At 46.1% G+C, this 26,255-nt stretch overlaps 1 protein-coding gene across 1 annotated transcript; it reads left to right on the top strand.

Moving 5' to 3' along the window:
* The first annotated feature begins 6,664 nt into the window (after positions 1–6,664).
* On the top strand, positions 6,665–22,981 carry LEXM (lymphocyte expansion molecule). Its single transcript, XM_029618686.1, has 10 exons — positions 6,665–6,785; positions 8,520–8,607; positions 11,182–11,352; positions 12,326–12,448; positions 14,756–14,881; positions 14,969–15,112; positions 15,547–15,669; positions 15,969–16,079; positions 17,618–17,748; positions 20,733–22,981. The coding sequence occupies exons 1-10, from the start codon at positions 6,730–6,732 to the stop codon at positions 20,833–20,835; spliced, it is 1,176 nt and encodes a 391-aa protein (XP_029474546.1). The 5' UTR covers positions 6,665–6,729; the 3' UTR covers positions 20,836–22,981.
* The last annotated feature ends 3,274 nt before the right edge of the window (positions 22,982–26,255 follow it).

The raw sequence follows: 26,255 nt of genomic DNA, 5'->3' as shown, positions 1-26,255 counted from the left end.
GCATATACCGGCATTAAAAGCCCTGTGAATCAATGTACCAGCTCTTTAGAGATTTCACTAATATATCTGGCCACTCCCCCCATAAGCTTATGGCTGGAACTGTGCCAGCATCTCAGTTACTCCAAGGAGACCCTAGTGGGGGAAGTAAGGCTGGCGTCTCTCCCTCTGAACAGAAGAAACACTGATTCAGTACCGACACTGTGGTAGGAGATCAGATTGTGGAGCCACTGCTCGGTCCCACAAGGAAGCACTCCCACTGCCCACCGGCAGCCGTGGGTCGTTACATATCTAACATCTCCCGTCTCTCTGGACAACAAATAGAAGCAACGAAAAAAAAAGGGAGCGGACCGAACCAGAAGAAAGGAAAAATGACTGAAAAAGCAGAACGTTCGCGGTCTTCACCTGAAGGGTGGCGGCTGCTCTCCCGTCCAGCAGGAGGGGTGCGGTGACGTCAATGGATTACTTCTCATCCCAGCACAAACCGCATTGTGGACACAGCGATGCGTGGCTAATATTATGAATGTACGAGTAATTAAAATGTAATGCATCGGCTATGAAACAAATGACTGTGTGAGTCAGCCACCCACCCAAGGGATGTAATAAACCATGGTGGACAGGAACCCTCTTTGGTTAAGGATCGAACATGTCACTGGCAATAATGTGAGAAAATGGTCACCAACATTCAATCTCATGTAAAAAATAAGCAATAACCTAAACAGGGGTAATGGAAGACCTATGGTATGAAGTAACTCTCTCTAACATGCAAAGGTCTCTTTGGGTATGGGAAGTGTCCAGGTTTTGGGAAAAGATGCTCTGCTACCATGAAACAGGTCAGAGCTGCGAGGAGTTTTTTTGTTTTTACATAGTAACATAGTAATGACGGAAGAAAGGGACCAAAATGGTCCATCCACTCTGCCCAGGAAGCTTTTTATATGGTAGTAGCTGCCACTCCCTGCAGGTTACCCTCGGGTTTCTCTTTTACTGGGTGAGGAGCTTTGTTGAAGATTTAGACAGTGCTGCCTGACGTGCGTTGCTTATGGACTTGGCCTTAGAGGAAGTCCTGTGCTTTTCCCCTTATGTCTGTGTATCAGCACCCAGACCATAAAAGCAGGAACCGTGTTGGTTGTCGTCTTAAACCAATACCTCTTTCCACCCCCACCTCCGCCATCAAAGTGGAGAGTGATGATGCAGTTGCGTCAAGGGGATCAAGGCTTATTGGTTAAGGGTAGTAACTGCTGCTCCGTGCAGGTTATCCCAATGCTTTTCAGTTCGCCAGACAGTAAAAGAGCCATTGTTGGCGTCTGAATCCAATTCCCTTTTCCCACCTTGCTGTCGAAGCAATGTTGCAGTTTTATCAAGGCTATTGGTTAAGGGTAATAATCCCCATATCTCCTATCCAGGGTAGTAACCACTGCACGTGCAAATTACCCCCTCATGCAACCTTTTCTTCAATTCCATCCTCTAGCCTTTAGGGATCACAGTGTTTATCCCATGCCCCTTTGAATTCTTTGACTGTTTTCGTCTGCACTACCTCTTCCGAAAGAGCATTCCAGGCATACACCACCTTCTCTGTGAAGAAATATTTCCTGACATTGGTTCTTAGTCGTACCCCCTGAAATTTAATCTCTTAACCCCTAGTTCTACTGATTTCTTTCCAGTGGAAAAGGTTTGAAGTTCGTACATCATTAAAACCTTTCAGGTATCTGAAGGCGTGTATCATATTTCCTCTGCACCTCCTCTCTTCCAGTGTATACAAATTTAGATCCTTCAGCCTTTCTTCATAAATCTTCTGATACTGATCCCACACCATTTTGGTTGCCCTTCTCTGGACCGTCTCCATTCTGTTCCTATCCATTTTGAGATATGGGTTCCAGGTGAGGCCTCACCAAGGATCTTTACAGGGGCATCATCACCTCCTTTTTCTTACTAGTTATTCCTCTCACTATGCATTCTTCGGGCTTTAGCTATCACCTTGTCACATTGCTTTGCCATCTTCAGATCGCTAGAGACTATCACTCCAAGATCCCTCTCTTGGTCCATGCACATCGGTCTTTCACCCCCCATCACATATGGCTCTTTTGGATTACCACATCCCAGATGCATGACTCTGCACTTCTTGGTATTGAATCTTAAATCATTTTTCATTCTCTCTACTCCATCAGGTGTGCCCACTCTGTTGCAGATCTTAGTAACATCCGCAAATAGACAAACTTTACCTTCTATCCCTTCTACAATGTCGCTCACAAAGATATTGAACAGAACCGGTCCCAACACCAATCCCTGTGCACTCCGCTTAACATGGTTCTCTCTTCAAAGTAGGCTCCATTTACCATTGCATGTTGTCTCCTATCAGTCAACCAGTTGTAATCCACGCTACCACCTTGGCGCTCATTCCCAAGCTTCTCATTTTATTCACGAGCCTCCTATGCGGGACCGAATCAAAGGCTTTGCTGAAATCCAAGTAGATCACATCGAGTGCTCTTCCTCAATCCAATTCTCTAGGCCTGTGTTTCCCAACTTTTTCATGCTCAAGGCACAGCAACCTCCACAGAGCAGGCAGTGAGAAGACTCATATGGCCAAAAGAAGAGTTATTAAAGCACTGAAAGCCCCACCAGTGTTTCTTTCAAATTTTAAAAGAAAGGGAGAGAGGAGGTAAAGACATACTGTATATGAACTCATAATAGTGGACCAGCTCCCTCTATGTACAAGTGCAGAAGAAGCTGATGTGGAGCTGGCTCAGTTGTAGCTGCCAGAGCTGCCGCTCCCAACAAACACAAAGTCAGTCACACCCAGGGCTCAGTGAATGCTCTCCTTATCTAACTCAGTCTGCGGTGAAGACAGAGGCTTACGTATGTGCAATGTGTGTGCTGCTTTGCATGCTGCCCATTAGTTACCACAGTCCAGGCTCATGCTGTAGCTGGGAAGAAGAGACATGCATATTATTTAAACATCTTCTCAGAAAGGAGTTTCCACAAGTTTGATTCACCACCGGTTTTACTTTATGCTGTGGATTACTGAGAGTAGAACTCAGGCAGTGGCCTGGATCTGGGCATCAGGTAATGTTGACTTTTCTGTGGCTTACCTGATCAGGTCTGAAGGCACTGCTTTAGTCATCCAATCAAAAACATCTATTAGACAGGACCTTCTCCTGGTGAATCCACGCTGCCTCAGGTCCACCAATCCACCTTAGATAGTTCATTAGTTTTCCCACCACCAAGGTGTGGCTAACCGGCCTGTAGTTTCCAGCCTCCTCTCTGCTCCCACTCTTATGAAACGGGACCACCACAGCTCTTCTCCAGTCTCGTGGCACCACTCCTGTTTCCAGAGATCTATTGAAGAGGTCCTTCAGGGGACCCACCAGCACATCTCTGAGCTCCCTCAGTATCCTGGGATGAACCTCATCCGGCCTAATGGCCTTGTCCACTTTCAGTTTGCCCAGCTCTTCCCATATATTCTGTTCTGTAAATGGAGTTTTGTCTACTCCACGCCCATCTATGTTCTTGTCAACCAGCAACAGTCTTTCTCCAGGGTCTTCTTTAGTGAACATCAAACTGAAGTATTTGTTTAATATTTCTGCTATTTCTTCGTCTCTCTCTACACATTGCTCCTTGTCACCTTTCAGTTTCACTCTACCACTTCTGGCCTCCCTTCTTTCTCTGAAATACATGAAAAAAGTTTTATCACCTCATGTTACCTCTTTGGCAATCCTTTCTTCCGCTTGACCTTTTGCTTTCCTGATTTCTTTCTTCATCTCTCTCAGTTTCACCAGGTATTCTTCCCTCTGTTCCTCTTTTTGGAATCCTTTATACTTTCTGAACACTGTTCTTTTTGCCTTTTTTTTTTTTTAGCCACCTCCTTTGAGAATCAAATTGGTTTCTTTTTCCTCGTACTTTTGTTAACTTTTCTAACATTTACATTTGTTGCCTTTGTAATAGCTCCTTTTAATTTGACCCACTGTGGTTCCCGTCTCACCCATTTTCTTCCAGTTCTTCCTCCAGGAACATCCCCATTTTGTCAAAGTCTATATTTTTGAAATTCAAAATGTGGGTCTTCATATGACTTCTCTATATCTTATTTGTAATATCAAACCATACCGTCTGTTGATCATTGGTGCTGAGGTGGGCACCCGCCCGGACATTAGAGACATTGTCCCCATTAGTGAGCACTAGGTCGAGTATCACACCCTCCCTCATTGCTTCCATTACCATTTGTTTGAGCAGAGCCCCGTGAAGGGCATCCACTATCTCTCTACGTTTTGTAGATTCTGCAGAAGGGATGCTCCATTCCACATCCGGCAGATTAAAAAATATCGTGTAGAGGCTACCACACTACTTTATCCATCTTCATTATGTCAAACCATCAGCACCTAACTGTGCTGCAAAGGAGTCCAATGAATCCAAATACATCCAAAGATCCCTCCAAATCCGAACTGGATCATGCTTAAATGACTGACTAATCAAAGTGTAAGCCACGCCCTGTGTGAAAGGCACTTACCTGCATGCATACATTCACATTCACCAAAAGCCAATTGGGCTGTAAGGTGTCCTCAATCCAGAAAAGATGTGAAGTCCAAACAATGATGAAACTCTTCAGTGAGCACGGGCCCCAACTCAAAACCCAGTAGGCTTGACGGGGAGGAAATGCTCTTCCTTCAAGACTCTGAGATTTAACAGAAATTAGAGGGCATTTGTAGTTGTTAAAATGTTCAACCAGGGGTCTTGATTTGATCCCAATCCTTAGTGAGCTCTCACCTTTCCTTATCCCCACTATTAGTTTGTCACAAGCGCACATTGTAGTTGCCACATGAGCATTCCAAGAGGTGAACTACATATCAGAAATCCATGCAATATGATGTTTTATATTTTATTTGTGACCTATCCAAACACCAAAATAGTTAGAATCTGAAAATGATTCAAGCTGGGGCCCATCCTTATTGGGTTAAGTATGCGGTGTACATTTTTTCCTTTGTATATTTATGAACTTTGATTTCCTATACTGTAATACTTGTTTTCCTTTTGTTTTATAATGTATATATACATTTAAAATTCGATAAAGAAAAAAAAAAAAAGAAATAGTATTAACTGCTGTCAAATGTGAGCCCGCCCTGTGGTGGCGTAGAGCCGAAACCCCTTCTAGGAGTCAGGTCCTAGGTAGATTAGATACTGTATTCCTTATGGGAAAGTTAACCGCAATACGCAATGACCGTCTCCATAGTTTCAATAAAATATGGGACTCCTATACTACTGGAAGGCCGGTACCAAGTCCCACTCCGTCTGACGTATTTGATGAAGGCCCATAGTAAAAGGTTATTTTTACAGAAGGGATCTTCTCGCATGTTCTGGATACGCTAAGGGAGGACCTCAGAGTTATTTTTCTAAATTCCTCCCGTTCTCTATACAGACTCACAGCCCCTGGACTCCTAAACCTAGCCTACTTATAGCAGAGACTCCTCCAGGCGCATCAATTTAGCCCTAGTGGACACACTTAGTGGGGGAGGGGGAGTTGGGGAGGGGATTTCTCTACTACTACTTCTTATTCTTACCTATAAAAGAAAACAAACACACACTTTATGGTGCAGATGGCAATGAAGATTAAGCAATATGAAAAAGTACAGCTGTGTTGTTGTTAAACTCATTCATTTTATTTCATCTTATTGATGTCACGTCATTTAGACATATAAGTTACATGCATTCAAGGTATTGCTTCGGTATATCAACACTCTGTAAGTGATGATAATTTAGGGTGTAATGATCACACTGTTTACGGTTTTAACCCATTCCATTGACTGTATGACATGGTTATCTATGGTTGTGTTAATAAACAAATTACAAAAAAAAAGAAATAACAGTAACATTATCCTGTGCTGCATTATAAAAGATATTTGATGCTGTGGCCCAATTTCTTTCCATTGTCAGGAAGTTTAGCAATAAGGCTAGAATTAACGAGTTAATGTTGCCCTGTATCCTAATGGCGGTGGTTAATATATGCGGGTGAATGAAAGATTGAAATGAAATAACAAATGGCGTGGTGTCTGATTGGGCGGTGGGGGAGCGCATGCCAGGGTTAAGGTATAAAAGTTTCACAGTCTTCTCCCATGTCTTGCCGGACCTTGGAAGAATCCCTTTCGCTTCGCTATGCCCGGTTCCCCAGCAGAACCTAGATAAAAAATGCCCAGCCCCCGCCCTGGACGTGGCCGCACGCACCCTCCTCAAGTTCTGTAAAACGGGGTTTCAGCTCAGGTTCACATCGGGCTTCACGTTCTGCCTCCAAAACAAAGCGGGCAGGACAAACTGTTGCTGAAAGCCCGGCCCACTCCCCCTGCGCTCGGGACGTCCATATGCACGGAATTATTTGATTTCCAGACACAGTGGAAAACGTCCCCAAGCCAGTCGGGTTTGCAGGACCTGCAGGGATTAGGCACGAGATCTGTTTGCATACGTCGGATATTCATTGCACGCGAGCCTATCTCCTGCACGTGCACCACGTGACGGCCCCTGACAGCCAGCTCCGCCCCTGCCTGCAGCCCCCCCCCCCCCTTATATACCAGTTTCACAGCGAGCCCCGCCCCCTCCTCCCGTGACCTCGCTGCGGCGCTCAGCGTCCCAGCGTTGCCATGGGCACGGGCCCCGCCTCCCCCTCCCCCACGCCCCCCCCCCCTCGCGACTGGCTTGGGCGGCGCGTGATCCCCGGGCGCATTGTGAGCCTCGGCCGGCACACGGGAGGCATGGATGGCTCGGACGATGAAGCGCTTCACGGGGGCTCCCTTCGGCTCGCAGTCGGTGAGGTGAGCGGAAGAGAGGAGCGGAGGAGCGGGCTTGGGGGGGGGGGGGGGCGGGGATCCTGGCTCTGGTCCGGAGGCGCTTCCGCTTCTCAGATTGTTGTAAGTGCACGGACGCGGCGGATCCCGGGGCACATCAGCAGCCTTGTGCAGATCCCTGCGTCAGATCTGACAGGGCACAGGATGGATCTGGGATGCTGTCTGGATGTTATAAGAAAGGAGCCGAGTTTCCCCCTCTCTTACTATCTTATGTTCTTTTTCTGTTTGAAATTATCTTTAGAAATGAACATTAATACTTTTTTGTTGTTGTTATGAACAGAGATGTAGCTGTCCTGGATCAATTTCAGTTTTTGGCTTTATTTTGGATAAATAGTCTGCTTTAGTATTAGAAATAAGTGCTAGATCACCCTGGCCTCGATTCTGCAAACATTGTCGCGGTGCAAAAATCAGACACAGAAGAAGTAAGTCTCCCTGCAGCAGAGCCCAATATCCCCTCAGCTATCGGTTTGTTTGTTTTTTTAATTGTTGCTTGAGAAAATAATACTGTGGCCTGAATATCAGCAGCGCAGGAAGTTTGTAGTAGTGAGACTCCCTGTAAAAAACAGGTAAACATGTATTTCTCCATTAATTTCTCTATAGAAAGAGCTGTGTACCCGTGGCTTTATAAACAATATAATTTTCCTATATTTTTTTGTAAATATTAATTAAGCAATGGTGTAATACAAAATAAGGATTTTAACACCGAGATCTAGTAATGTACATATTATATTTACTGCTCTTGCTGAAACATGGTTCAGGACATTTTTTTTCAGTGTGCTACAGTAAATCCAATCTGTAGCTTTCTGTCCCAGTTCTACATTCAAAATAAGTTACATTAATAAGAGTTACACACTAAACAGAAAAAATACAAGAGTAGACAAATTTAGGTCACTGTAGAAAAAATAGCTCCTGGATTGTCTAATGGAGTGGAGGGGGCTGGCTGGCTGGGATGGAGATGGGGGGCTCCAGTTCATGGCAGAAGTACCTTCTATTACCTGTAGGAGGCACCGTTGCTTCAGTCAGTATTAAACCTGAGGGAAGCAATATGAGTTTGTAATTTTTATTTATTTATACAATTTTTATATACCATTTGCACGGTGCAGTACCATCGCTACGGTTAATTTGTAACATATTTCTTTAGTTATATATTTCTGTGGGACTTCTCAACAAAGCAAAATGGTAGCCCAAAGGCAGGATCAAGGAGAAGAATAAGCCAAGGTCAGTCTGGAATGGAGGCCCAAGGTCAAACATCAAGGCAGTGTCAGAGGGGTGTCTTGAACTCATGTCCCAGGGCTGCCATGCTATACGCAGCAGATCATGCTTCACTGTCAGCTTCTGTTTTCTTTTAAGCAATGTTTTGATCAAGAGACACTGAATAGTTTCAAGTCAGGTCTGTGTTTGAAAGCACTGAAGCTTAATTGTCAGTGCTGCCAGGATTTGTTACTATTAATTTACAGCCTAAAGGTGGTTTCAGATCATCAAGGGCAGACTGAACCAAATCTGGTTTTAAACTTGTATCTCCATGAAAACCTTGGGAGAGCAGACTTGGCTTTGATTGAAAGGGAAATGAAATCTGATGAGCTGGAGTCCCCCTCTCTTTGTTCATTTACGCCTGTAATAATGTACCTTTAAAGAACTGATTTGCTTTCCCCTTGCTCTGTTTATCTGCAATTTTGACATCTTTTGAACATTTTCACCTAGATTTGAAGAATCTCCAGCACATCCTAAATGTAAGAAGAATGGTTTATACACGAAAGTTCCGTACTGTGAGAAAGCGATTTCAGAATTGGTGAGCAGGACACATGCAACACCAGCATCTGTAGATGAGAGGCTCTTTAACCTCAGGGGTTCAAAGGCTTGAATGCTAACTGTGAAAATTAACACTACATACTCTTTAAGAGAATAGCTTTTATATACCTTTCAAATTAAGTGTTACATTTTTTTTTTCATGATTTGAGAGTTTACAGAAACGCCAAGTGGCCAGATCAGGCCAGTCCTGGATTTCAGACAACCCCGTCTTGTTGCATTCTGCAGAATGTACGCTTACCAAGGCTTCCTAAATAGCATTTCCTCCTCTTGCAACAGCAGTAGAAAATTCTGGCCCCCTTGCCAGTAAGAATAACAGCGACTCTCCCCCCCCCTCCCCCATGGAAGGAGCTTGCTGTTATTCTTACTGGCGGGGGGGGGGGGGGGCTGGTGTGTGAAACCGCTCTGAGTCATGGCAGAGAGCGGTATAGAAAGGAAAGACAAAGGTAGGGTTCTGGCTTCCTGGCTAGGCCCAAGCCTCCCCCGGCACATTTCCTTTCAGCAGGGGATTAGGAGCCCTAAGCACCTTCTGCCTTGCACCAAACCCCGCCCCCGGTCTCGGCCCCGGCTCCTACCTCTCGCGAGCTGCGGTGGCAGGGAGGAGAGGAGATTCAAATCCTCACTCCTCTTTGCTGCCGCCGCTCGTGCCCCCTGATGGTCGGCGCCGTAGGACTAGGCCTAGCGTTTCCGCTGGCCCTGCCTTTCAGGTGCTTCACATGCCTAATCAAAGCTATTTAAGCCTTCTCTGTGCCGAGGCAGCATGGAAGGGCCGTCAGTCATGCAAGCCAGGATTTTATACTGCTGTGGAAAGAGGAGGACATGCTATTCAGGAAGCCTTGCTAAGTATACAGGTGATCTGGAGGGTGACTATTAGGAGTAATATTGCTGACCCAGAGAAACTGCCTTTTCTGCTGTTAAAGGAATCCAGCAGGCCAGGAATGACCATAGCCCTGCTTTAGAAGGGCAATGACCCCATCTCTGAAGTAAGGGGTGAAGAGGCATAATTTCTCAGGCCTGTTTTTTGTTCATAATGGTAATAGTGTAGGCTAGAGGCATTTACACTTGAGAAACTAGCATAGGGGTAGGCCGCTCTGGTCTAGGAGGGTCACAGACACAGCTCTGCTTTTCAGAATATCCACAATGACTATGCATGACATAGCTTTGCATATAGTGGAGGCAGTGCATGCAAATCTGCCTCATACATATTCATTGTGGATGTCTGTGGCACTCCAGGACCGGAGTTACCTACCCCTGAACTAGCTTGTAGCCTGCCCTGATTGTTATCCCACTCCTGCTGCCCTGTTCCAATTTCCATTATTAGTTTATTAAAGTAAATTCTAGAAGACTGCCCTTCATAAATGACAGGGACTTTGGGGACTCTGAAAATGTCACACGCAGCCCATTCCCTCTGAAGGTGCTCCCCATGGAGTGCACACACCATTTCCAAAGCAGTTTTATTTAACTATGTTTTAAAATGTATATTCCGCTCTCTCTCTCTCAACTGCTAGAAGGGTAACCAAAAAATATTCATAATAAAACAAAAAAATAGAAAACATTTAAAAAAGCACTTGAAACTCATCTATTTACATTTACTTTTAAAGACTCTGGGGCATTGGCAGGATTTAAAGGACATTGCAGGTTACTCAGGATGATTTTTCATGTCTTTTAGTTGCATTTAATGTAATTTGTCTTTTTACGATGATGTGATTGTAATACGTAAACCGCCGTGAACTACATGAAACGTGCAGGCTACGCATTTTTAAATAAATAAAAAATAAATAGACAAATGCACTGCTAAAATGGTAACAAGAGGATGACCTTAAAGCACTATTTAATGTCTATTGGGTCTGAAGAGCTAGCCGGCTGAGCAGCTTATGACCTGCAACTTCCTGACGCAAAAGCTGCTTCCATGACAGCTCATTCCCTCATCTCAGAAAAAAATCCACAACCTCCCAGCCTGAATTTTCCTCCCTCTGCCAACCTCCTTCCCCAGCATCATTTCTCCCGCCTTAGCCTCAGTTCTCCTCTTTGTGTTGTGTTTTGTGTGTGTGTTTGTGTGTGTGTGTGTGTGTGTTAGGGGAGGGGGGGGGAGAGCTCTGGCAAGAAAGAAAGATGGGGGGGCTTTTGAGTTGCTGGCTGGCAGTGAGGTTGCCTCATTACTCAGCAAAAGTGTCAAAAATTGTTTGGCTGGCTAGAGCTTTTCCTCATGATGGGAGGGAGCCTGACAAATGGAAACGGGCTTTTATTATAGAGGATGCACTCTCTGTCTTTCTGTCTAGGCAGGCAGAAAGTCACCCGAGCGTGAATGTTCATAGCAGACACCGTGCAAACAAACTTTGGAATTTATTTCGTTCCGTTGGTGTCTTCTTTTCCTCCCGTGCTCCCCTTCTTCACGTGGCCCCAGGGGCCTAGCCAGCCCCTGCCATACTACCCATGTCAAGCCTATCTCGGATGTACTTCTACTGTCTAAAGCCACGCTTGAAAATATCAACGAATGTAAATATTAAAAAGGAAGATTTTGACTTTTTTCCCCCCCCCCCCCCCTTTTGCTTATAAGGAAAAAACGTACGGTCCGGGATTGTACAATGTTGCCACACCAGATTACGTGTATTGTGTTCCGGAGAAGAGATTCTGGGGGTCCGATAGACAGCGAGAAACGAAATCGGAGGAATCGACTCAGTTGACCAACCTGATGTTCCAGCAGATAGGTGAAAAAAAACGGCTCCTGGTAAGATCTTCATTTTTGTTTTCTCATGGCAAAACCCCCCCCCAAACAAACATGTGGACATTTGCTGTATATTTTCAGCCTCTTACTTTTCTCAGCCCACGTTTCCAGAAAGTACGTCGTGTTATCATCATCAGGCGTGAAACAGATTAGATTTGGCTGTTCTGTCTTGAAATATTTTGCCTATGTAGTAACGTAGCTAGTGATGGCAGATAAAGTCCAAACTGGACCATCCAGTCCTCCTGCTTGAGATCCTTTGGGTAGATGAGGGTACAAATTCCCTTCCCCAGTCCCCACATCATGTCGTTTACCTGACTTCTCACCCCTCTACCCCCCACTGCCCTCCATATCTGTTAAAAGTGCTGGCCTCTGCCTCTTCCGGTGGGCCGTTCCTGGCCTTATCTTCAGCTTTGATATTTATAAGATCGCTGCTAAATCCAACATGCAGGCCCCCTTCCATGTGTTGCCAATCCCCACAGCCATCAAAATCAGTGAGACTGCTGACCAAAGTGCCTGGCCCCTCCCTGCTGACTGAAGTTTTGGGTTTTAATCATGGTCACTCCGCACTGGTTACCCCCCACCACTTCCCTCGACGCCCAGTGCCGCTGCACCGTTGCTGCCTAGGGGTTGTCACTGCTGCTCTGTGCAGGTTACCCCAGTGCTGGGCTTTTCAGCATACAAGATCCAGTATTTAATCCGCATTCAGCCCCGAACCCCCAAGCTTTGCAATAATCCAGACAATAATATGTAAAGTCTGTGGCATGAACCTGTGCACATACTGGATGGCCACCACTAACCTGCTGGTTCTGACTGGGTTGATATCTGTGGAGTTATGGCCTGCCCGTCGCCTCCTGCAGTGTCACTAGGCTGATACTTTAAAATATTTCTCTCTTAAGTTTCTGAATGCTGCACATGTTGATTATATGGATACAATGTATTTTTGAAACCTGACACATCTTTGCTTTTTTTGAATTAGAAAATGAACATGGGTCCAGGAAAATACAAGATAAAGCATTTTCTGGAACTGCAGGAGATGAGACCTTCTAGCGTTCGAGGGTTATGCGACAGTGGAGAAAAGAGGTTCAGAGAGCCGTATCAGGTGTGTATCCCCTGAGAGAGGTCAGCATTCACGCCGCACTTTTATTATTGCTTTGATTGCATCTATGTGTTTATTTTTAACTTTACGTTTGCTGGGATTCTTCGTTATTGGCATCAGCGAATCAGAGTTTGCAAAGCATTTTTTTTTTAATGCGATGTTGCAAATGTTCAGTTACGTATTGAGAGGGTTTCGCGTCTGTGCATCAGTATCTCTGTTCTGTCACAGATTTCCTGCATAATTCATTATTTGAAAGCATTTAGCAAATGTTGGGGAACGTCTTTAGGCTCCATTAACGTTCTAATGGCTAAGCTGATTGAATCAGTCTTTTAAGATTCGTCTCTCCGTGGGTGAGTAGTGCAGTGAACTCCTTCACTGTGCCTACGCTTGTGCGCAGATGGACTGACTTTCATGTGCAAGTGCAGACGGATGGATATGGTCTCCCCTAAACGCGTTCTCCTTGACTATGCTACAGAAAAAAACACACCCCATTACTGCCCTCCTAGCTTCTGTATGTTTCCTTTACTTCCCACTAAAATTCTAAGCTCTCTGGGGCAGGGAGCGCCCTTATCTATGGTGTACAACTTGTTTTTTACATTCGTCTTTGGCCTGCATTGATGATGTATGCATTCTTTCTATGTGCAGTGCTGTGTACATTGGGAGCACTATATACAAATACAATATTATTTGTATGGATGAAGCAATAGTGACACCTAGAGGTAGAGTGGTGGACATTTTTAAATAGTCTCAGCCTTTTTCTAAACATATTTTTTTTTTTTTTGCTGTCTGCATAAATGCCAGCTAGAACTCCAAAGCCTGAGGGCAGAAGGAATGATTTACATGCTCTTTGGCATGTTGATGGACAGGTAGATCCGAGGACCAATAAAGTAGAGGTGTGCAATCACAGAGTGTAGCTTAGTGCTCAGAGCAGCAGTCTGCTGCTGCAGGTTCAATCTGTGAGTGTGGTAAAAGAAAAAAAACAAAGACACAGCAGGTCAGTATCCCCGAGAAACACCTTCAGTGAGATTCACCACATCAAAAAACAAAGCAGAATCTCCCAGGCTTTTCCTTTCCTGACGGGACCCACTACTTAAGAAAACAAAAAAAACAAACCACACTACACGCTGAGTCAGCACACAATAGATACCAGGATTAGCAGTGTTTATTATTAACACTAAGTTATGCCTCAGAAAGCAAGGCAAAATGCACAGACATAGCAAAGGCAACAATTGCAATGATAATATTGTAAGTACAAATACTTTTCTTATGGTTAGGGCAACTCAATTGCTTCTGTTGATGAGGATTCTGTCCCTCTGCCATTTCTCTCCCTTTCCTCCCGGTAATTATTCTCCCGTCTGCATATCTGAAACTGTGTTTTGAGAAACATTTGCAGTTTTCCCAAAACACAGTCCAGGCTTTCTCTTGCAAATCTAACTCCCTCACCAAAGATCCTGGTTTATGTAGCCAGATAACTCGAAACAAGTATATTCAACGGGATAACTGGTCCACTGAATGGCCTACCGAATATTGGCCTCCTAGTGTTTTCCCTCTTATGTTCTCACAGTTATTGCAGTCATGCGATGTGTGTTACTGGCCTCACACTAAGGTCTAGCTTCAGATTACATCCTTAGCCAGAGTAGTAATTCCATTACAGAAATGGTGAAGCCAGCATTCAAATCTTGCTTCTTCCACTGCTGTTCCTTGTGGCATTGGGCAAATCATTTTACCATTGCTTCTGGTACAAACTTAGGCCTGGATTTATCAAAATGCACTAAATATCGCATGTGATAGGAAAAGGGATGTGTTTTATGGTAATAGTGCACTTTGCGATAAACAGCCTATCTTAGCGCTTCACATAGGTATTAGTGCAAACTAAGTGCCAGAATTGTTGTATGAGAGAGAGAGAGAACAGAGAGCACATAGCTATAAGGCCCTCATACTAGGTAGGTATTTATACCTCTATATGAAACCTCACCTAGTAACTCGAGGTGAGGTTTAGGTATTAGTGTAGGGGTTAGGGGCCACTTTGACATTCAAAGTGAGACATAGGAACAGAACAGTGCTCTCTTGTGAAGATTTGAGGACCTTCGGAATGAGGAAGCTCACCCAAAGATGAGATTTGTGCAATGTTCTCTCAACCTAGCTTGATGTTACCCAGGTAGACGAGAACCTCCCCCCCCAATGAAACAAAATGAAACAACAGTTTTTTGGCCTACACATCCCTTTATATCAATAGGTGACTCGGTGCATGCTTCTACCCTGGACATTATGCTCATGTTTCCTTCCTTGCTATTGTACTTTTTCTTGTAGTTTTGTGTTCCAGGACCTGGAACCTACGGGAACCCTTACACGGTGATAGAGGAGAAGGCAAAGCAATCTGCAAGCTCTCGAGGAATAATGGATTCCAAAGCCAAGAAAGGTCATTTGTTCGACACGGCAAGTCAAACCCGTGCCCTTTCTCTTCGGCTGTACTAACTAACGCTTTGCCGTTGGATGCTATTAACGCTTGCTTTGTGGTTGCAGGACTGCAGCTTGGGACCAGGCACCTACAATCAACGGAACATGTTGGACGAGTTCTTGAACCGGGTTGTCAGTAAGCGAGGTCCTTATGAAACTTTCACAGAGGACAGGTCCAAACCTATTTTGTATGGATATTTAGCTGCGCCAGTATGTATGCTGTTTTATTGGAAATATTTTCACTGCCTGCCTTCCTAGGAACTTAAACATTTTTTTTTTTCAGTTTGTTTTGTTCTATCTTGCTTGATGACTGTAGCAGTGTGATTCTTCTGGGTAATTGTACAATAGACCCCTACTAAATGCATCCCCATTCACCCACCCCCCGCCCGCGGTGGCCCAGAACATATTATTTTAAAAAGGATTTGTCAAGTCTGTTTTCTTTACGAAATGGATCCCTCTTCACGCATCCTCCCCCTCCCCAGGTGGCGCGCCTGGTTGATGCAGGATCACGGGTTGCGAGGACTGGGAGGCATCACTCCAGCCCACCTTTCCCAGGAGCATTGACATTGTGGCGTCTTCGTAGAGCAACTCTTAAGAATTCTGAATGAAAAGAAAAACAAAGCTTCTTGTCCTTTCTTTTCCAGAAACGCCCGACTGATCCTGGTCCGTATGAGTTTGCAAGTTTTGTTGATGATCTGAGCAGCAACCACAAGAGCAAGCATGGAAAGTTTGCGGAGGCCACGAGGTTTCCAAGGCTTTGGACTGAGGTAATGTCCCACGGAGCGTTTCGGTGTCTGACAGCCAGGGGTAAAGGCCAGGCAGTGCCATTTTGGAAAAGAGCAGTAAAAAAAAAAAAAAAGGCTTCTTTAAAGGCAGGAGGGGGGACTGTGTTTGTGGAAATCATGTGCTCTGTTGCTGTCAATTTGAAAAGTCGCTCAAGAAAATAAGTTAGAAACAAAGGAATTTATTTTTTAACCTAAAACTCTGGGCAGACCTTGCTCAAAGGCAACTCATGTTTTTAATGTTTTTCTATTTATTGGGCTGTAAGCTTTTTTTTTTTTTGCAGGGAGTCCCAGGACCGGCCGCATACAACTTAAGATGTTTTTCTGCAGATAAGAAACGCAATGCGGTGCCATTCCTCGTGACTGCTAAGCGCAGTTTGTATTTTCCAAATGATGTGAGTCAAGCACATGGATAGCAATAACTTGGTACAGAACTGAAAGATTAAGAACATAAGAACATAAGAAAATGCCATACTGGGTCAGACCAAGGGTCCATCAAGCCCAGCATCCTGTTTCCAACAGTGGCCAATCCAGGTCATAAGAACCTGGCAAGTACCCAAAAACTAAGTCTATTCCATGTAATCATTGCTAATGTCAGTGGCTATTCTCTAAGTGAACTTAATAGCAGGTAATGGACTTCTCCTCCAAGAACTTATCCAATCCTTTTTTAAACACAGCTATACTAACTGCACGAACCACATCCTCTGGCAACAAATTCCAGAGTTTAATTGTGCGTTGAGTAAAAAAGAACTTTCTCCGATTAGTTTTAAATGTGCCCCATGCTAACTTCATCCAGCTCCCCCATCCACAACCCCCATCTGAATAGTCTTCATTTTAACCTGGAAAGTATAGACATGGGTCTTCCAAGTATTTCCAGTAAGTTCCACCTCCCCCCCCCCCATTCTTTTATATCCCATCTCAGCTCACTTAAGCCAAACCCTGCAGCCAGGGGGCCACAAAAGCAGCTGATCTCTCTGGAACCTGACCAGTGTTGAGCCTAAGTCTAGCCACTAGGTGTCACCATTGAGCAACAGCTGAGACTCCCTCTACCCCGCCCCTCCAGGGGTTCTGAACTCTGTCTCTGCAGCATCCCAGCCTCGACTGGCCCAGGGAGCAGAAGGCTGGGGCTCGGTAATCAAACCCAGGTTAGCCCTATGGCAGTTTGCAGCGTGGCTGATGAGGCACCCAACTGGCTCCAATCCAATGCATCTTAACAGGATGAGAGGGGATGCTGCTGAGTACTATGGAAAGGGGTGGCTGCCTTAAAATGTGGGGCCATCTTTGGGATGAGGCCATGTTGAAATATATCCAGATTAACAGCACTTGAAAGTATATAATTTGCCTGATGCTGCTCGGCAGCATGGTTAGTGCCAGATTCCACCTCCTCCCCCGTGCAGGTGCCACATCCTTAGATTGGAGGAAGCATGGACAGCACAGACTCTGATCAAGCAAGATAGCAGCTGGGATCAACAACCCATTCAGTTCATGTGAAGTCTGTTCCATGGATGGCAAACTCCAGTCCTCGAGTGCCACAAACGGGCCTGGTTTTCAGGATATCTACAATGAATATGCATGAGATAGATTTGCATGTACTGCCTCATGCATATGAATATGCATGTACTGCATATGAAACCCCCGCCTGTTTGTGGCACTCGAGGACTGGCATTCGCCGTCTCTGGGCTATGGTTTTTTCCCCTAATCCCTCCCTCCACCCACCCCCCATCCAATAGGTGTCATCTTGTAATGGCCGTGACACCACAAGATTCCCAGCCCCTGCTCACCCGAGGAGCAGGAGCCACACGTGGGAATCAAACCTGGGTCCTGTGCCTGGCTTCCATCCTGTCGGTTGTTGTTTGTGTTAATCATTTACTTTCGAGGAAAAAAAAAAAAAAAAGACAAGAGTCCCCGTTACTGAAAACCATTCTGATTTCAGAATTACGTTGGAGTCGGTCGCTACAATATCGCCAAACAACTGTTGCATAAAACGACAACTTGTTGTAAAGCATCGTTTTTGTCCAAGACCGGGCGCTATCTAAGCAACCTGGAGAAAGACAAATGCTGGCGGTAAGTAACGTGTAACTTATATTCTGAGTAGGGTAAGCGGCTGACTGCTCGTTAATCACTTGGTCGCTGAGCTGTATGCGCCAAGCTATCCTTCTCTGATCTGCTTAAAGCTGCTGCTATGTCGCAGGGAGCACCGAAGGCAGCCTCCGTCACTCGAACACAGTTATGACCCTCCCTCTTTCCAAGGGGAGAACAACGAAGTTCTACCTGATGTTGTGAGTTGACGTGGCAGAAAACTAGGAAATTTTACGATAACCCCCAGCAAAGGGAGGTAGGGGGCTGGTGGAAGGCAGGAACATTTCACTTCTCCCAGACCCTGTCCAAAGAAAAGCAAATCTTCAAGTCTCAGTGTAGGGTACACTCGGGAGAGGTGGGAACAGAGCGGAGCACTTGGTCCCAGTGCCCAAGCCCAGATTGTGGCATAGGCAGTTGGCTACGGCGCCTAATTTTGAAGGTGCCATGATGTCAACTGGGCTTGCCGCTGGCTGTCACCTTGAGCCAGCGCCTGCAGCGGCAATACCAACGCGAAGGAAAATCAGTGCGGGGCCTGTGAGCTGGCAGGTGCTCGCAGGCCCTGCGATAGCCCCGCCCCTCGCAGGGCTTCCATGGTAATAGGAAGCCCACCTGGGAGGAGAGTCTCAAAGTGGCACAGGCCCTGTGAGAGCATGTTAGCTCTCAGGGTCTGCGGCTGTAGGTGCTGGCTAAAGATCTACTGCGGTGAGGGATCTGCTGCACCCTCCTCTCCCGGTGCCTGTGACCACTCCGATTTTAAATCCAGCCCTTCCAGAGCTCACTGGAGTGGAACCTCTTCTAGGAGGTCAGTGTGGTAACGCTCTCCTTGAAGTCTGTAACGCAGCGTTGCCCTAAATGGGATTCTGCAGTCTAGTGGGTTCGCCCTGGCCTATTTCTGCCTTCCTTTGCCAGCTATGATAATCACAAATTAAGAGAGTATGGACCCCCTACTTATTACATCACAACATACATGGATAGGGAACCCTCTAAATTCTTTTTCAACATTCACATATTACTGTACTACTATAACAATTTGTTGTCGTCACTATTCCTAATTTATAACAGCTGTTAATACAATACATACAGATCGTTTTTTTTAATCATTTTATTAATTACATCCATTAATGTTTTTATAATAGCAATACAATAGTATCTGTTAATGAAAAGAACTTTAAGTTAATAATTTGTGGTGAAATAAAAAAGAAAAAGATGGCTTGGTTTTAATGGGTGGGGAGTGTGTGTGGATGAGTGACTGTATTGGGGTATATGTTTTTAAATGTTAATATATTGCTGCTAATAAGTCTGGTTATTGATGTATATTAGGTTGCACATGTCTTTGTACTATTGTATTACTATTATAAACATTAATGGATGTAATTAATAAAATGATAAAAAACGATCTGTATGTATTGTATTAACAGCTGTTATAAATTAGGAATAGTGACAACAACAAATTGTTATAGTAGTACAGTAATATGTGAATGTTGAAAAAGAATTTAGAGGGTTCCCTATCCATGTATGTTTATGTTGTTCCTTTGCCAGCCCCAGGAGACTGGCCAGGTGCTCCCAGGACTGTGCAGGAGCCTTAGGCAAAAATAGGCAGGCGAGTAGAAGAATGCAACTGAAAATGTAAGAGAAGATTCTTCAGTAAGGAAGATAAAGGATTAAAAAAAAAAAAAAAAAAGAGTGCAGAATAGAAACATGAAAAGCAGAGTGCAACTACCCGCAAAAAAAGGACAGGGCGGAGGGGGAGTTTACGTGAGACACGGCCTCATCTGTGCCTAGAATGCCCTACAGGCTCTTTCATCTTAAATCCCAGCTGCCTCTCTGGACCAGGGCTGAGTCGTCCTCATCCTCTGTACTCAGCTGGCAACCTTAGGATGGCAGATAGGGCGTGGAAGCCCCAGTCAGTCTGCCCTATTTGCTAAACATTTCCCATAAATACAGCTACTTCAAAAAGAGATATTCTAGCGGTGCCAATCAATATAATATCTATTTGTGGGAGTGTGGCACACTACCTTACATTCAAAATTGCGAACTGGTTTAAAGAAAGGAAACGGGGATTGGGACTACATGGTCAGTTTTCGAAGTGGGGGAGATAACTAGTGCAGTGCCCCCCCAGAGGGGTCTGTACTGGGACAGGGGCTTTTTTATTATTTATAAAGGATCTGGAAGGTGATGACATTTGCACACGACACAAAATTATTCTGTGTAGTAAAATCACAAGCAGATTGTGTGAAACTGCAGGAGGACCTTATGAGAGTGGGAATTCGGCTGGCAGATGAAATTTAATGTGAACAAGTGCAAAGTGATGCACATAGGGAAAAATAATCCAAATGTTAGTTTCCATTCCAGACGTCCCCTCCCGGGGAAAGAATCTGGGCATCCTTATGGACAGCGTGCGGCAGCTTCTGTAACGATCGCGGGAGAACAGGCGCTCTGTGTTGAGTGCCTGCTCTCCCGACGCGCGCCCCGCCACCCCTCCTGGCAGACGCAAAATGTAAAATAATGGGGGGGGGGAGGGGGGGTTAGAGTAGGGCTAAGGGGAGGAAAGGCTAGGGGAAGGGATGGGAAGTTCAGGTTAGGGGGAAGGCAGCGTGGCTCGGTGCGCAAGGTGCACAATTGTGCATCCCCTTGTGCGTGCCAACCCTTGATTTTATAACTTGCGCGCGCCTGAGCGCGCAAGTTATAAAATCAGGTGTACATGTGTGCGCACCACGTAGCACATGCACGCCCGCACGCCCCTTTTTAAAATCTATCCCTTTATGTATTAGGACAAAACAAAGGAACTATAGGAATAAAATCAATAACACAAACAAGAGAATCAAAAATAAGCACAATGATATTCTGAAGACCCCCCCCGCCCCACTACTGCTGCTGCTTTATTTAAAAAAAAAAACCAAGTGTACAGCTATAGAATTACATCTGCTACATGAATTCACTTGTCCTATTTTTCTTCATGTCTTTCAAAGAGAACGCATCCGAGCTACCAACATCCCTCTGGAAGCCCGAGAGTTTTTAGTTACTCCTGATAAGTACTTGAACATAGCCACACAAGATGCTGCCGGCATTTAAAGACCAACAGCGGCCAGGTCAACGCAAGGGTGATTGAGTGGCTAAGAAGAGCAGAACTGTTTACAAGCAGCTCAGCCCCCCTTTAAGTCTCACTTACACTTTTTTTTTTTCTACGCTCCTAAGCCTATACCAGCCTTTAGGCGGCTGGGAATCAGGTTAGTTTGAATTGTGCATTGAAGAATTCATACTTTTTTTTTCTCCTGAAAGGACCCTTCTACCAGTGCACTTATCAGCTGAAAAATAAACTTTTCAGTTTGACACTCTATTGCATGATGCTAAAGCATGATAGATGTAACCATTTTGTCTCTCTTATGCACCGAATTTAGCGAGGAACTGACTGAGTATCTTAAGGTCATGAAGGCCCTTCTTCTAACTGATCTTGGGCTTGTTGAGTCCTCAGCTATGGGGAATTAATTAAAACTTGGCTTTCCTAGCGTGTAGACAGATGGTCCCATGACCAGTGGGTTTACGCTCCCCTGCCAGCAGATGGAGACAGAGCAAGCTGATGTCAAAGTATACATCACCCTGCAGTGACCCCAGCCTGCCAGTATTTTCCGTCTCCAGCAGATGGTGGATGTGCATCTCCCTAAGGGGCTTGCTTTGAGCTTTCTGGAAGGAGAAATTTGAAATTCTAAATTCAGGAAAAGAAAGCCCCGCTCTCCTGTGGTGATACCTAAAGGAACAAGACTGCCTAGAATGCTTATTTAAGAAACCAGATTAACGGACCCTTCCCCAGTTGAGAATTCCTGACGTGATTTCCATGCTCCCTCAGAGGTGCACCTTGGTCCAGTAGGCTGGGTTTCCCGGCGTGGACTTAGCTACTAGTTCAGCTGCAAGGCAGCGTGTGCAGGAGGCCGAGCACGGCGGTGACGGCAGATGCCCTCTCCCATCACAGCCAGAAACCGTCTCTGTACTCAGCCGGTAAGCGCTGAGCTCAGGTAAGGTTTAAAAAATAAAAAGAGAAGTTTTACCTTTGAATCAGAGCCAGTTAGAGGGGTTTCAGGACTTCCTCCGGTCTTTGTGCTTGGTGCGCCCTGCTGACATTTGTTCCTGCTCCCGTTGGCGTTGGGGAACTGGGCAGCCTGGCGGGTTGAACAGCCCCCGGTGGGCTAGGCCCTGCATGCCACGTGGTAGGCCACGGCAGCGTTTTTCGCGTGCTCCTGTGCATGCTCTGCTGCCCTCTACAGGCCGTCAGTGTATGCAGTGCATCAGGTCTGCAAGCACGTTGTGCGCTCGGATTTTGGGTGCGCTTTTTACGTGCAAAAATGTTAAACTGCTCTCGCTTTTAGCTTGTCACACAAGTTGGGCATGTGCTTTGCCGCACTTTCTTCTAGGCACTTAATTTTTGGGCGCATTTTATTTTTGAGCACGAGCCGTTCCAACGCATGTTTACTGCAGCGATGGCGCTGGTAAGCAAAGAGCCTAAGCTTCTTCCTATCTGTGTTGCCTTTCATATTAGGGCTTCTCATACTGACTTGGCTTCTAACCTGTGTCAGCACTGCTCAGATGCTCAAGGAGAGAGTTGTCTTTCTTGGATTTTGCTAAGCCTGGCTCTTCCCATTCTGATGATGGGTTGGTCACAGCCTTGACTGGAGGGACACTAGACCTTGGTCCTCCCTTGACTGGCTCCTCTGCAGGCAAGGGCAGTTCTGTGGGACCAGCTCCAGTTCCTTCTGGGCTAGGTCTGGACTCAGCTGCGTTTTCACGGGTGGAATTTTTTCAAGGCTTGCAAGCCTTTCTTCAGGCACAGTCCTCTGCTTCCCCCCCTCAGCCGGTGGCTCCTCTCTCTTCCAGTCCTAACTTTAAGCACCAGAGCTCGCCTCGGCTCCCTCCAGGTGTTCCCGACAAGAATCAAGATGGCACCGATGAAGAGGTTGATGCTGATTTCCTGGAAGATGGGGAAATTCCTCCAGGGCTGGAACTGTATTGAACCAAGTTGTGGCTCTTTCATAGAGATGAACTGCCGGCCCTGATTTCCCAGAACTTGAACTAGATGGGCGGCCCTGGTTCGGATGCCATGTTAGAGCCAAGGAAGAATCCCATTTGGTTTCCTTACATAAAGTTTCTTGTTTTTTTTCCTGTGATGGATGCCATTCAGGAATTGATTGATCTGGAATAGGATGCCCCAGAAGCAAATTTTAAAGGGGGTTGAACAGTGGAAGGCCTGTACCCCTGGATCCAGCTGTGAGAGCGCGTTTACGTTTTCCCAAAGTGGATGCACAGGTATAAGCCATCTCTAAGTGGACGACTATCCCCGTAGAGGGAGGAGCGGCCTTGAAGGATGTGCCTGATAGAAGGATTGAGGCTACTCTTAAGCAAGCCCCTGAGGCAGTGGCGATGAATTTACAGATTGTTTCCTGTTGTGCTCTAGTGGCGTGATCTTGTCTGCTTCTCTCTCAGGAGGTTGATGAGTCTAGTGGGAATTCCAGAGCGGTTATGGATCCTGCTGCCGCTGTTCCTTGGCCAGAGGAGTGGCTTTGGTAATAGCAGCCAGGTGTCAATTCTGGTTGCAAAATCGGTCAGCTGACGCAGCCTCCAAAGCTATTCTTACCAAGATGCCCTTTAAAGGCTCGCTGTTGTTAGAGAAACTGGCCAGTAAGTGGGGCAAGTCTCCGATTCCTCGGTTGCCAGAAGATAAGAAACAGTTACAGCTCCCCTTTGGCATGAGGGGTCATCTCCGGGGTTCCCAGCAGTTTTGTCCATATAGAGGGTTGACCTTTCAGCGAACTCGGCCTTTTGGTAGGTCTCGGTCTTTTCGTCCCCGACAGCACAAGAGAGGAGTGGGCTCGGGTGGTGGACCTTCCTGAGGTTCCCAATGAAGGTTTGCTGACCCACCTTCCAGAACAAGAGATGAGGGGGGAGGGGGGGACATCTGTTTCTCATCGGAGGTGGGTCGAGATTCCCTTCAGACCACTGGGACCTGGAGGTGATACGAGAAGGATATGTGTTGGAACTTCGCAGTATTACTTGGAACATGTTCATGGTGCCTCCTTGCCATTCCCACAGAAGAAATCAGGCAGTGAAATTCATGTTTCAAAGGCTCCTCAGGCTGAGGGCAGTGGTTCCGGTGCCCACATCTCAAAGTATGGAGTGATATTCCATTTATTTTGTTGTGCCCAAGCAGGAGGGCTCCTTTCATCCCATCCTGGATCTCAAGAGGGTCAACTGTCATTTGAAGGTGGCTTATTTTTGCATGGAAACCTTATGCTCTGTGATAATGGTGGTGCAGTCAGGGGAATTTCTGACCTTCCTGGATTCCCATCCGATTGGAGCACCAACGCTTTTCTACACTTTGCGGTGTTGGGGCACCATTATCAGTTTCGGGCACTGCCCTTTGGTCTAGCTACCAATCCCAGAACATTTTCCAAGGTTATGATGGTTGTAGTGGCGGCCTTGCAAAAAGAAGGGATCCTGCTGCACCCATATTTGGACAACTGGCTGATTCGGGCCAAGTCTCAGGAAGAGAGCTGCCTGGTGACACACAAGGTAATCTCCTTATTGCAGAAGCTCGGTTGGGTGGTGAACGTGCCCAAGAGCAATCTTCAGCCATCCTAGTTGTTGGAGTATCTGGGGGTTTGGTTTGACATGGGACAGGACAGAGTTTTCCTACCAGAAGTTTGGATTAAGAAATTAGTGTCTCAAGTGCATCAGTTGGTGAACACCATACGCCTGATGGTGTGCTCTTACCTACAGGTGCTCGGCTTGATGGCGGCTACCCTAGAAGTAGTGCCATGGCCAAGGGCGCAAATGCTTCCTCTTCAGCACTCTCTGCTGTCTCGTTGGAACCCGCAATCTCAGGACTATGCGGTTTGGCTCCACTTGCTGATAGAAATCTGCTCCCACGTCCAGTGGTGGTTGCAAGAGGATCATCTGAGAAAAGGAGTTCCCTTGTCCTCTGCGACCTGGTTGGTACTCAGGACAGATGCAAGTCTCCACGGTTGGGGGGCTCACTGTCTGGAGTTAATGGCCCAAGGGCGTTGGAATGCCGAGGAGTCCCTCTGGAACATCAATCACCTGGAAGCCCAGGCAGTACAGCTGGCACGTTTGCAGTTCAGCCACAGGCTGCGGGATCAAGCGGGTTTATATGATGTCAGACAACGCGACGAAGGTGGTCTATATCAATTGCCAGGGAGGAACCAAGAGCCAGCAAGTGTCGCAGGAAATAGACCAGCTTATGGAATGGGTGGAAGGTCATCTGCAGATGAACTCTGTCTCTCACATTGCAGGAAAAGACAATGTAAAAGTGGACTTTCTCAGTAGGGAGAGTCTGGACCCAAGAGAGTAGTTGCCATCAGCAAAGGCATTTCAGCTGTTTGTGGATCGCTGAGGCCTTCTGTTCCTAGTCCTGCTGGTGGCTTCTCCAAATGCGAAGGTTCCTCACTTCTGTAGTTGCAGGAAAGATCGGTGGTCCTTGGGAATAGATGTTCTCGTACCGGTCTGGCTGGAAGACAGATTGCTTTATGCCTTTTCTCTGTGGCCCTTGCTGGGCAGGATAATTCACAAGATCGAAGGTCACAGGGGGCTAGTACTCCTGGTGGCACCGGACTGGCCCAGGCGTCTATGCAGATTTGCAAAGACTCCTGGTGGAAACCCCTCTTCACCATCAGCCCCACATGGATCTGTTACAGCAGAGACCAGTTCTTCACGAGGATCCGACTCTGTTCTGTTTTATTGTTTGGCCCTTGAGAGGGCTCGCCGAAGTGTGGTTATTCCTCTGCGGTGATTGCGAGCTTACTCCCCACTTGCAAGTTCTCCACTTCCTTGGCTTATGTGTGGGTTTGGAGAGTTTTTGAGGCCTGGTGTGATGAGTGGAATGTTCTTCCTTGTTCAAATAAGATCCTGCTCATTCTGGATTTTTTGCAGGATGGGTTGAATAGAGGATTGTTCCTTAATTCCTTGAAGGTGCAGTTGTGGTTCTTGCCTGTTTCAGAGGTCTGATGAATGGTGTTACCTTGTCATTTCATCCTGATGTGGCTCATTTTTTGAAGGGAATGAAGAATCTTAGGCCTCCCTTGAGGTTACTGGTTCCATTGTGAAGTCTTAACTTGGTGCTGGATTTTTTTGGCGGGCTCTATGTTCTGACGGCTATGTAGCCTTTCCTTGTGGTTGTTGACGATGAAGACTGTGTTCCTGGTGGCTATATGTTATGCGCATTGGATTTCTGAGTTGCAGGCCTTGTCTTAGTAGGAGCTGTTCCTTCGGGGGCGTTACAGCTGCATTCTATCCTTCTTGCCCAAGGTAGTCTCAGACTTTCATTTGAATCAGATCATCTCCTTGCCATCCCTGGCTAAGATCAGGGGTGCGGAGGAATATTGCCTCGTGCGCTCCTTGGATGTCAAGCGACTTGTCGTGCGGGATCTGGAGGTTTCTGAACCTTTTGGAAAGATGGATCGCTTGTTTATTCTCCATAGCGGGAGTAA

The sequence above is a fragment of the Rhinatrema bivittatum genome, chromosome 10 (genome assembly GCF_901001135.1).
Source record: "Rhinatrema bivittatum chromosome 10, aRhiBiv1.1, whole genome shotgun sequence".
Classification (NCBI taxonomy): domain Eukaryota; kingdom Metazoa; phylum Chordata; class Amphibia; order Gymnophiona; family Rhinatrematidae; genus Rhinatrema; species Rhinatrema bivittatum.
Note: the sequence above shows the minus strand (reverse complement) of the source record. Positions and strands in the feature narration are given on the sequence as shown.